The 12,754-nt window shown below is 41.9% G+C and overlaps 1 protein-coding gene and 1 non-coding gene across 2 annotated transcripts; both read right to left on the bottom strand.

The window, feature by feature from the left end:
* Window positions 1-4,990: 4,990 nt before the first annotated feature.
* ncl (nucleolin) lies at window positions 4,991-12,754 on the bottom strand. The gene is made up of 16 exons (XM_061778217.1): window positions 12,595-12,754; window positions 11,570-11,653; window positions 11,378-11,489; window positions 10,107-10,205; window positions 9,617-9,859; window positions 9,287-9,430; window positions 8,904-8,987; window positions 8,348-8,471; window positions 7,745-7,881; window positions 7,541-7,667; window positions 7,325-7,461; window positions 7,094-7,217; window positions 6,681-6,826; window positions 6,359-6,485; window positions 5,821-6,128; window positions 4,991-5,681 (listed from the first exon to the last, which is right to left on the bottom strand). The coding sequence occupies exons 1-16, from the start codon at window positions 12,610-12,612 to the stop codon at window positions 5,611-5,613; spliced, it is 2,085 nt and encodes a 694-aa protein (XP_061634201.1). The 5' UTR covers window positions 12,613-12,754; the 3' UTR covers window positions 4,991-5,610.
* LOC133481472 (small nucleolar RNA SNORA57) lies at window positions 9,935-10,071 on the bottom strand. Its single transcript, XR_009789583.1, has one exon. It is a non-coding gene; the product is annotated as a small nucleolar RNA SNORA57 (small nucleolar RNA).

Below are 12,754 nucleotides of genomic sequence, written 5' to 3'. Positions count from 1 at the left end.
TTACACGCACACAATAGATGCCCTTCCTAATATCATCATTTTTTTTTACTGTGACTGGGTATTCAGACACTAGCTGGGGATCAACTCCATGCCATCTGCACGGAAGGCAGCAGCATATACCGCTACATCAACACTGCTATTGTCTGGACATACAACATTTCAGTCCATTTTTGTATTATATAGCTGGGATAGGTGCAAGCACGCCCGCGACCTGAGTGAGGATAAACGGACCGGAAGATGAATGAATGAATATGTCCTTGGACTTGGCAAAGAATGTGACTGAAGTGGACATCTGCTACTCCATAATACTGGAAATGTTTAAAAAAAATAAAAATAAAAAATAAAAAATTGGGCTAGCCATATAATTGTATGTGCTGATATACTTGACATGCCATTGATAGAAGGTTTACAATATTCCACAGTACTAAAACTATTACTGGTACAAGTATGTAAGATATTAATTTAAGAGTCCTGTCCGTGACAAATGAGTGTCAAATGTGGGGTTGATATTTAATTTAAAGCATGGAATGTTCCATGATTATTACTGTGTTGGGAGTGGATGTTAATTATACAATATTCTCTATGTGAATATGAAAGTATAAATAAATGTCCCGTTTTTGTCCCAGCAAAACCCTTCTTTGTAAATCTGTCCTAGATCAGCAGTTTTTGTCATTGCCCTTATTAACATCCATTATCTTTGTGAAAAATCTACAAAAGGTCATCCAACAATAGCGTCCAATGTTGACATAGGAGTAGCAGTCTGCGAACTGTACTGCGAACGGTAAGGAGTACATATCACCTCACGAGGCATAAATGTAATTGTAGTAACCTTTAAGAACAAAGACAAGACCACTATTTATGATTAACTTCAAGCATCATTTAGCACAGGAATTTACCATTTACAATTTATTCTTTACTGACATGATGCTCAAATGTAACACTTCCCCATTTTTAAATTCTCATTACGCATAGCTGCAACCTGTTAACAGTAAACACATACCTGTTTTTAGAGCAGAATTTTAAGAACTTGGTCGTAATTGAGAATTTCTTGAAAATATTTGTCTTTACAGTCTTGCATCATAACAAAACAATTAAGTCCTTATAGCAGGGAGAAACTGAATCTTTTCCATGATCTTTTGCACTTCACATCACAGAGGCATAGCTTAACAGGTGTATCTCTTTCAATTGTCATCTACGGTAAGTCTTAGACAACACGCACATCTAGTGAAACACGTATCTATCTTAGACCTCTTAGTTCCCACTGGATACAGTAAACTCCCGCTATTTGCGGGGGACAGTGACCAAGCCGTGCCGCTAAAATGGAAAAAAATAAATGTTTTTTTAGATACGACTATATGAATAATTTAAACAATACATATACCACAAAATATCTAAAAAGACTTTAATATCAGTTCAAACTCCAATTATATTACCCTTAAAAATAAATGCTTAAAGATTAATTTATTTAGAAAAAAAATGCACCGGACGTGCTCGTTCGTGTACATAACTTCCACTAACAACCCAGACAAAACTTAGCTCCTACCCGACATCCAAAGATGTAATTCTCTCAATCGAGATATATCACTTCAACATACTTCTGTGACACCAATTACATATTTCTTATCAGCCAGGGTGGCTGGCGACATTTTGTGTCAGCTTAACGGTAGAATTTGCAGTTAAAATTATTATTTTTGCTACATATGTTAAAACTGACTGTATGACCTGATAGTACAATATTTTTTAAATGATCCTTGAAAAAAGTAATCCGTTTCTGGCCCCATTTTCCATCCAGCCATCCATTTTCTGAGCCACTTATCCTCACAAGGGTCACGGGAGTGCTGGAGCCAATCCCAGCTATGATCGGGCAGGAGGCGGGGTACACCCTGAACTGGTTGACAGCCAATCGCAGGGCACACATATAAACAAACAACCATTCACACTCACTTTCACACCTACGGACAATTTAGTCTTCAATTAACCTACCATGCATGTTTTTGGGATGTGGGAGGAAACCGGAGTGCCCGGAGAAAACCCATGCGGGCACGGGGAGAACATGCAAACTCCACCCAGGCGGGTCCGGGATTTGAACCCCAGTCCTCAGAACTGCGAGGCAGACGCTCTAACCAGTCCCCACCGTGCCGCCGGCCCCATTTTATGCCTCTAATTTTAATTATTATCTTAAATCCAACTTGGAACGGAGAAATAGCCAATGACAGACGGTAGAGACAGGAGACGTGACAGAATAATTTTGTCAATCATTGATGTGGTCACGTGCACCATCGTGTTCGGGGAGCCTCGCAGGGACACACCACTGCCTCCTGCAAAGAAGACTATTGTAGTTTCTTGATTATCTAACTCCAGTTAGCAACAAAAGTTAAAAAGAAGGAATTGGACAGCACTCTCTCATGACAAATCAAGTGTAACCATATAGAATAGTGTCCTATATGCGGACAGCTGCATATGGCTCCAACCACAGGTGCAAACGTCACCATTCTCATCAGGTCATCAGGAAAGTTGATGACCTCGCTTATATTTTTAATTAATCGACCCGAGTGAAGATAAGCGGTACAGAAAATAGATGGATGGATGCCCACTCCCCAAAAATACAACATCAAACAGGTAACATTTCATGTTTGGCAATGCTCCATCATGAATAAGACATGCTAGCAATGAAGCATGTGCGTTAGGGAGCTGAGGGCATTTGTTTGAGCATAGACGCGGGTGGTTGAGTGAGGCTACATTCAAATCTTGCTAACAATTTGAAAAATGCACTCTCCCTTCAAAGTGCAATTGAAAGAGCTCTAAAAACACTGAAAGTTAATGGCCGAGGATAGGCTGCACAGGGAAAAAAAATGCAACTCGGTGAATTCATGAAACGCAGACCTCAAATAGGTTCACTGTACTTACAGTATCTTGCCGAGACTTTTGGATAATTTCATGCTGCAGTTAAGGGGGAACATGCAAACTCTACACAAAGATATTTCAGAGATTATTTGAGCCCACAGCTTCTGAACTGTGAGGCAGACATGCCCCTATGGTAGCATGCGGCCTTCCACAGAGCAATTTTGTTTCAATGATAAGGTCAATTTAAAGTAAACTACAACTCACCTAGATACAATTTTGGTCCCTGGATTCTGCACACACGGTTTTCAACTGTTTGTGGAAATGTAATGATTTTACTTCCCCCCCCCCCCCCCCCCTCTGGTGTTAATGGGATCTAGATCTTATGGTCAGCAGCAGCTTTGTGGCTCGGGAAAATTAACAAATCAATCACTGGCTAAATTGCACTGTAATCCAGGGTAAATTTCCCACTAAAGTGACACTATTCCACTCAAAGTGGGTACACAAGCAGCTCCAAAAGTAGCCTGCTCATCAGCAGCATATTTGTTGACACGAATTGGGGGGACCTTTTGATGTCAGTCTGGTTAATAGGTTGGCTGGAGGACACTGCAGTCTTTCACACCACCCCTCTATCTTGTCTCAAGGGCCCCCAGAAGAATAACTTTGTTGGCAAGGAAAGGTGAGAATCTTAATGCTTGGGTTGAAATGAAAAGAAGAATTCCTTCATGTAAACTGTTGTCGTTTTTATTTGTTATATAGATATACAGACAGTTATCTAGCTAGCTAGATAGCTATATAGACAGATCAAAATACCATTTAAAGAGGGCCCCTGTTTCAACAGGTCACTAAACTATTTACTGAAGTAGCCTAGTCTTTGTCCTTTATGGTTCCTTTGTAAAGAATATAGGCACACTGGCCACTTACCTTCATATAGACAAAGTGTTATATTCCAAGCAGGAAAGAGGGCTATCATTGCAACTGAGAGGAAAAAAAAGACCGCTTTTGTAGGGAGCTGAGCCAATAGAACCAATTCCCATCACTCTTCTACACACAATGGCCCGGACCCGACTCTGAAAAACCCATCCATCAATCAATCAATCAAAAGGGGGGGGGGGGGGGGGGGGGGGTGTTTTTCAGCCATTTCGACAGTTACACGCACCTGTTGCAAACAAAAACAAATTCTTGTAGTTCGAGGAAAACGTCAACCTATTAACCTATTTTGTGAAGTTCATGTTGAAATGTTCTTATAATGGAGAAATCTGTTATAGTAGCTCAATCGCAAATAAAACATTTTGGAAATGCAAATTCGGTTTGCTAAAAAGTAGCTATCACGAGTCTCATTGTAATGCCATGGTTAATTTCAACATTACTGTCCTCACATGGTAAATACTGTACAGCAGCAGTACTTTTACTTTTACTCGGGTACCGAGCGCTGAGCTGTCGTCACACTACCTCCTGGTGGAGAGTTAGCGTATTATCTCATAACACACGGTCGTCACGTTTATTCTCACTGTGGCTCAATTATTAGCATTTCAAACTAATACGAGTAAAGCAAGCTATGCTGTGGTCTCAGCCAAATAGTACGGGATATAAATCGCTTGTCAAGATGGAAACCAGTCTGTACTCACATTCTAAAACAAGACTGTTGGCCGCCCCCATTAGCGAAATAGCCGCCATGTATGCTCCAGAGATTACATTTCGCAATTGTCCCGCTAACGTTCTTGTACATTCTACATAGATTTAAAAAAAAAATAAAAATTTCCAATCTAAGCAAATCTGTGAGGCGAAGACAGTTTAAAACCTAAATGTTGCATTAACAATTTGACAGCCAACACCAAACTTCAAATTTAGGAAATAGTGTCATTCAAACAAATTGGCTTGAAGATTTGTGCAATACAAGTATTAAGGTTTTAATCGTTGTACTTTCAATAATCCAAACAATGCATGAGTTTTAAATGTTAAATTGTTATTTGAAACTGATCACTGCGCCTCAATTTCTCCATCTGCATTGTAATTTCCTTGTATCTGTTATGTGCTGCTGACCTCTTGGACAGTCACCCTAGTGTAAGAGCCTGAGCTTAGTTGGCTTTATCTGCTTAAATAAATACAAAATCTCCAGCTCCAAAGCCAAGTGGAATGAGGACCGGTATAAAAATCACCTTCAAGGTTTATTCAATGAAACAATTAGATTCTCAGATGGGGAAACATTCAACACACTACAAATATGTTACACAATTCAGCGGTGCAGTCATTCTCCAACATCCTGATAAACATATCTTCGCCATAACACCAAACTGATGAGGACTCAAACCCTATCAAAATATGCTTTACACATTACAGTAAAACTATAACTAAACAAATAAAAACAAAATGTGGATACAAGTGTATGTTTTTTTTTTTACAAAATGGTAAAATAGAAAGCATACAAACTGTTCAATTTACACATGTATCGGCGGGGGGGGGAAAATGACGCTCAGTTTTCACAGCAAACTTGTTTTGCTAGACCCATTCCGTTTCACTCCTAGAATTACAAACTAAACAGGTGGAGGGGTGCATGTTTTTATTCAGGACATTCAGTACTCGCACGAGTTGAAAGGTCAACTGTGCCCTTTTTGGCACAGGAGGGCGGGTACAGTTTGAGGATTCTAAATACATGGGCTAAAATGCCCGTTTAAACAGTTAAATATTTATCAATGACGCTTTCTGGAATGTCCAAAAGCTCTGAAAACTGATGAAACCAGAGTCCATTCAAAAAGTAAAACAGACAGTTTAGTCATCAAACTTAATTTTCTTTCCTTGGGGCTTGGCTCCAAAACCACCACCACCACCACCACGTCCACCTAAAAAGACAAGTTTCGTCAGCACAACTTTCAATTCATCAAACACTCTCCAGGGGAAACTGGAAGGCTAATGCACAAAACCGATTAGTGTTTGTCAATTTGACAAATGTAAAGTTGAGGGGGAGAAATAAAAAATTACCTCCAAAGCCGCCACGTCCACCACCACGTCCACCTCCACGAGGGCCTCCTCTTCCTCTGCCGCCAAAGCCGCCACCACCACCACGTCCACCGAAGCCGCCGCGACCTCCTCTTCCGCCACCACGGCCACCGAAGCCACCGAAGCCGCCACCGAAGCCGCCGCCGCCACCACGGCCTGCACGGAAACCACCTTCGCCCTTGGGCTTGGCGTAGTCCAGAGTCACCTTGCTACCATCGATTTCGCCATCCTCCATAGCTTCCTTGGCTGCTTTGCAGTCATCCTCATTGTCGAAGTCCACAAAGCCAAAACTACAGAGAAAACAGTTGGTTTATACTTTGTGTCCATACCGGACATTGGTTGCTGCAAAACTGCACAGATGCCAGTTCTCACAGTTAGTGCAAGTTTTAACAGATTTCTTACAAATTATATCACTGAAAGCAGCTGGTTGTAAAAAAATGCCTCTCTACGCATTCGGGTCTACACACTGTCACAGTGGGAGAGGACAGTGCCCATGAGAATCATTTCACACTTAACGTACCCTTTAGAAGACCCCGTGTCTCTGTCTGTGACAATCCTAGCACCCACTGAGCCTTCAAACGCATCTTTGAGGGTTTGATCCGTTGTATCCTCTGAGAGACCCTTGACAAATAGAGTCTTTGTTGGACCTGGTAACAAGAATGCATTCAAAATGTTAATGCTCATTTGGGTTCGTCACTAACACCAAGCGACAAACTATAGTGTGTAGTTATAAAGACCAGATCAGGACTTGACTATCTGAAATCTTCACAGAGTTTCAGGAGATCAAGTTTTCATCACATCTGACCAATAACCGAGGTCCAGTGTCGAGTTTGAAGACCTACCAGAGTTTCCCCTGCCTCCTTCTGGCCTGCCACCGCTGTTCTGGCTGAACTCAAGGCGGATTGAGCGGCCTTCAATCTCTGTGTTGTTCAGTGTGTCCAAGGCTTCCTTGGCATCTTCTGTGCTCTCAAACTCTAAAAATGCAAACCTGGGGAAGACAAGAGGGATTATCATGCAGGTTTCAAACCACATTAAGGTCACCATGTGGTAAACACTTGTAGCACAGCAGACATGGGCGGTAACCTCATGTGACTGGGGTGAGCCTGTTTGAACTGTGCACTGGCTCTGCTTCTCATGAAGCTACGTGCATAATCAGGGCAAGATTACGAGGAGCTCATGAGAAGGTGCAACGTAACTGCACATCAGATGTTGCGAAACTTCGAGGTCAGTTTGCCAACCCAAAGGGTTTACTCACCCTTTGGGTCTGCCATCTCTCTGGGGGATTCTGATGGAAACTGCCTTCTCAAATGTGGATTGCAAGACCTCTTCTGTGGCGCTAAAGGCTAGATTATTCACCACTAATGTTTTGCAGGCTGCAACTGCAGGAGGAAACAATTTTGATGTTAGACCACTGTAGATGCCCCTTCACACACTTAAATAAAAAAACAATTTACACTAGGAAAAACTATGTACTGCACACACTTACCTGCTACCTTGGCCCCTTTTTGGCTTTTTTCTCCCACAAAATCTAGCACAACAGACCTCCCCTGTATATCGCAACCCTGTGCCTCTTCCAGCATCTTCTCTGCCTCAGCCTCAGTTTTGAACTCTATGTAAGCGATTCTGGAAAATATAATGGAAATATTCAATTAATGCTTGGGAAATTTAAGTTTTTCACCAAGTCTTGAGTGAAAGCTCTTACCCTCTATTAGAGCCGTTCTGGCCAACTGGCAACCTGACATCAACCGCATCTTCAAAAACCTCTTTCAAGTCATCAACCGTAGCAGCGAAGGGAAGGTTTTTTACAAAAAGCGTCCGTGAGTCCCTTTCTGATGATACAAAAGAGTCAACATTGTAAATAATGCCACACCGTTTTGTCTGGTGGGCAATTGGATACCAACGGTACCTTTCTTGCCTTCCTGCGAGTTTTCCTTGCTTCTGGCCTTGTCCAGCTTTATTTCCTGGCCCATAACCTTTTTGCCGTTGAGTTCCAGTGCCTTCTGCATGTCCTCTTCACATGAAAATTCGACATAGCCAAATTTCCTGTTGAAGAAAGTCATGAGATTAAAAATGCTTTTTTAGAAAGCCCTGCTAAATCCCAATTATCTTTAGGAAACATGGGGGGGTGGGTGGCACGGCTGTGGCCAAAAACTGCATAAATAAGAATGCACTTTCAAAGCACGACTCAAACAGGTGTCCTGCTGCTGACATCACAGTGACAAATATTGAGGATAAGGATGCCACCTGCAAACATGTTAAACCAAAGACTTGCCTGTTAAGTCAAGTTATTCCCTTTATAAGGTACCATGGGCTACTGACTAAAATGCAAATACAATATTGCGGAAGATTTTAAATGTTATCAGTTCATTGGTTAAACATTTTATCACAAATTAGCTTTAGTAGAATCATAACCAACCAAGGCACAATTAAGAATAAGCTTACCATTTAAAAGTGATCAACTTTGCTTCATCATGACCATGTTAATTGAATTTGGAACAAATTGTCTTACTTGGATCCACCTAACCGGACATCAGCAACCTCGATGTCATTCTTGGCGAAGAATTTCCTCAACGAACTTTTGATTTCATCAAAGTCTTTGTTAAAGTTCAGGTTTCCAACAAACAGACAGAAACCTTACAGACAAGATAGAACATGTACTTTAGTACAAGTGGTACATTAGCGAACAGGAGTCATATTCCAAAAAATTAAATTGATCAGCAGGTTAATGCCTTTTCACACTGCACTGGTTTCTTGGCGTTCACCATGGGGCAGGGCGCAGGGACTACATCCCCCAGCACAAGCTTGCCCATACTTGGAAGTAGTCGCTGAGCGGCCTACCAGGAAGTAGCCTAGATTCTTTCCCCCCTTGTTTTGCTGTGAGCACTCTGAAATCACTCCGCCAACCCCTCTCCTATTGTGCCGTCTGACATATTTCAACAAGTTGTGCCGCCATGACGGCAAATGCCCACCTAGCGTCATGCCGGCACATACATTATTGAACGGGTGCACCGAGTGTGCTGCGCTCTAGTAAGTGCAATGTGAAAAGGCCTTTAGAAAATCCTTACCTTCTCCTTCTGACTTTGCCTTCTTGGCAGGTGGTGTGTCCTTTTTGCCCTCTGCCTTCCTCTTAGCAGGAGTCACTGGGGCTTCTGTTAATTAAAGTTGCATACAATTCAGTCTTTCAAATTTGGAAGTCGATTGGGCCAGTGGTATGCACAATTCTACAACTGATGAGAAGTTGAATCCAAGCCTCTGGGTCAATTGAGTTTTATGCAAAAACTACTGTGAAAATGGGTGCGTGAATGAATATATTGTTACACCTACCTTCATAACATTGACCCTTCCCCACTCCCGATTGTCAAGTTACTGATATGGGCAGTAGCAACATACTCAAACCTAGTACCTTTCATCGCACCGAGATTTAAGTGGATTGCAGTCCATAACTCACCCTCTTCATCATCTTCTTCCTCATCATCCTCATCATCATCATCCTCCTCCTCCTCCTCAGACTCTTCCTTGGCCTTTACCATGCCTGCCTTCTTTGCTTTGGAAGCTGCTGGAGCAGGTGTTGTGTCCATTTCCTCTTCGGATTCTGAAAACCACGGAAGCCATGAAGACAAAATTGTGGCCATGCGCAAACTACACACGTTAACGAGACGTCAGATACATAGTAAGGTGACATCATACAATTTTCAGTATTAAGTCCCTTGATGATCATCATTTGTAAAATACACAAACTACCCCGCCCAAAAAAATTACTACCCATGCATTGGCATACCATCATCCTCGTCATCCTCATCGTCGTCATCCTCGTCGTCGTCATCCTCCTCCTCCTGTTTAGCTGGCTTAGCCTTTGGCTTAGCAGCTTGTTTTGCAACCTTCTTGGGAGGGGTCTCTTCTTCCTCTTCATCATCATCATCATCTGAGGGCTCCTTTGCAGGCTTGCCCTTTACTTGCTTGGCAGGGGCCTTTGACTTAGCTGCTTTCTTGGGTGGTGGGGGCTCCTCTTCAGACTCTTCATCTAGAGACAGTACACCAAATCAGGTGTTTCAACAAACACCATGCAAAATAAAATGTAATCTTGAAAGCTTGGTACCCATGTCACAGCGATTGAGGATAGAACTGGTGGACAATGAACACACCAGCACCGAAGACATAGCACTGTTGGTTACTATTCCTCCGAACATTACACACATGAGTACTGATGATCACATGTGTGCCAAGAAATGGAGGGCAGATTAAATATTAAACAACCTTGCAGGACATACCTTCATCGTCGTCGTCCTCGTCGTCATCCGATTCTTCAGCTGCAGCGGGAGCCGCTTTGGCAGGAGTTTTCTTAGGAGGTGGGGCCTCCTCTTCAGACTCTGGATAGATAAATTAACATTCAAGAAGTTCAAGTATAGATGACAGGTGTTCTACACAGAGCAACAGGCTTCCCTTCATTTACTTTAGGTTATGACTGGGGCTGTCAATCGATTAATATTTCAAATCAGATCAAATAGCACATACTTTAATTGCAATTAATCACAGGTGCCAATTACACCACCACATTTTGCATTGAGATGGTATTTGTTGTGCTTCAATGAAAAGAGTCCAGCGCTGCACTATATGCAAATTACCTTTGTTTTATTTCAAAGTCCCACTGGGATGACTCGAAGCAAAATTTGCCGCCGAGCCTACCAGTCAGAGACCCCTCACTTATCTTTGCACTGGCGTAAGCATTGACCGGAACACTGATCTTATAGCAATCCACACCACATTTTTGGTATTTACATTTTAGACATTTATCTGCGGTTAAGGAGCATGTGCGCGCAAAATACAGTGTGTGATCAAACTGAGTTAACATTATTAATCCAATTTTGTTTGTGTTTAATGAGTCAACACTAACTTTGACAGCTCTTAATTATAACTAGAGGTGCGTAGTAACACTACATTTACTCCATTACAGATATGCAACTTTTTGGCTAATTTGTTTAATGCAAAACACTTTTCACTTTAGGGAATTTATGTTAAGAAACGCTACGTTTACTCAGCTACATCAAACTATGAGAAACCGCTCGATTATGCATCGTTTTCCTTTGTCTTCACAACCGCGGAAATTTCAGCCGACTCCTAACTTGGGGAAAAAAATGAATGGCGGTAAATTCCAGTTGCTTTTTGTTGTCGTTTCGGCTGTGCGTATGGCAACATTAGCCCCTTTCTATCATAAGTAACACGCTGTAGCCTTGCTCTCGTTTGCTAAGATTAAATGACATTCAGCAATATATCACATTCATGTTTCTTTTAATTGCATTCGACAGTGACACTGATTTAGATTTAAATTAGAAGTTACTCAGTACTTCCGTAGGTTTTCCATGGAGTACTTTCTTACTCATAATCAGTGGACTACTTTTTCAGTCATTTTAAAGTAACAGTACGCTAGTACGGTTTCTGGCTACTGTAAACACCTTTGGTTATGACTGACATTTTATTAACCTTTGTGCATTGGAAACATTTCAAGAAATTTTATTTTGTCATGTTAGACATCACAGCTCACCAGAATCATCTTCCTCTTCGCTTTCTGCCTTGTTTGCAGCTTTGCCATTTTTTGCATTAACTTTGGTAGCTTTGGCTGGTGTAGCTTTCTTTACCACTTTTGGTGGAGGAGTCTGCGAAACATGACAATTGAGAAAATAAGTAATCTTTATTTAAAACAATACATGGCAATCAGCATTAAACGATACTGTACCTCTTCCTCTTCACTTGATTCTTCATCCACTTCTTTGGGAGGCGGAGGAGCTTTTTTCTTTTGGTTTGCTTGTTTATTAGCTGCCTAAAATTGGATGGGTAAAACAAATTAATCAAACCAGTTTCCCGCTGCCCTTAATCTGAAGCAAAATCACATTACACACGACAATCACTGAAGGCCTCATCCAATGTGCTGTGGGGTGCACGTTTATAATCGAATAAGTTGAATTAATTGGTGTAACTGATCATGTAGAATGTCTATAGTCAATAAACTGTATACATGTTAAGTGTGGAGACAAAGTTGAGTGTCGTAGCGTGGGCGACTGCCTCGTGTGTCTCGGTGGGGGAGGCGCAAAACCCACGTGGAACACTGCTGATCGTCGTGTTAGCATTGAAGCTAATGTTACAGTAGAAAAGCAATGAAACAACGCTGGAGGGAAAACGGTCACGGTGTTCACGTAAATACGCAGCGTGATGGGTCTAAAATAAGATTTTCAAAATCAAAGCGCGATAAACAAACGACTCCGTAAAGCGTTAACGTCAGAAACTAAATAACGTTTTATCTATTTCACTTGAACGGCTAACCCTCGTGTTAAAGCATTCGACAGGCATTTTTTGTCAAAGCGAGACGATCACGTACGGCGTTGGAGTGATCGAAGTCGGCCTGCGTGTGGAGGTGATCTCCGCGCCTGAATGCCATCTTGAATGGCTAACTGTTAGCAGGCCCAGCTACAACTAACAGCAAGGCAACATGGCCGCTCGAAATCCAGGAAGATACGATGCCAATTTGATCGTCGTTACACCGCACTCCCTCGATGAACGCATTGCATTTGGCAGACGTTCAATTCAATACAATAATTACTGGCAAGGTTAAGATGTCCTTTATCATGAGTAATAATGGAAATGCATAAAAGACGCAACAACTACTCCATTAAGGCCTCATCATGCGCAGACCTGAGCTTCGACTATCAACTGGAAAGGCAAAGCAAACATTTTTACAACAAAATGAACTTTAGCTGGTCTTACCTTGGCTAATTTCACCATCGTGTCACCGTGTGTTTGAATGAAGCGGACGTGTAAAACAAGTAAGCGAATGTCTACTGCATGCACGTGGCTGTGCCTACACAATGGAGCATTGGCGAGAAAAGGAAAGACAGAGACGAGGACGCGCTCCTTACTCTTTTGC

The sequence above is a fragment of the Phyllopteryx taeniolatus genome, chromosome 7, assembly GCF_024500385.1.
Source record: "Phyllopteryx taeniolatus isolate TA_2022b chromosome 7, UOR_Ptae_1.2, whole genome shotgun sequence".
NCBI classification, from domain to species: domain Eukaryota; kingdom Metazoa; phylum Chordata; class Actinopteri; order Syngnathiformes; family Syngnathidae; genus Phyllopteryx; species Phyllopteryx taeniolatus.
The sequence above is the reverse complement of the archived record's forward strand: the minus strand, read 5'-3'. Positions and strand labels throughout refer to the sequence as shown.

Excerpts from the sequence above, each read along its gene's own strand:
- ncl (XM_061778217.1), bottom strand. Across the intron at positions 8,472-8,903 it reads GGCAAAGTCAGAAGGAGAAG|GTTTCTGTCTGTTTGTTGGA; the intron begins GTAAGGATTTTC and ends CTTGTCTGTAAG. Across the intron at positions 6,129-6,358 it reads GACACGGGGTCTTCTAAAGG|TTTTGGCTTTGTGGACTTCG; the intron begins GTACGTTAAGTG and ends TTTTCTCTGTAG.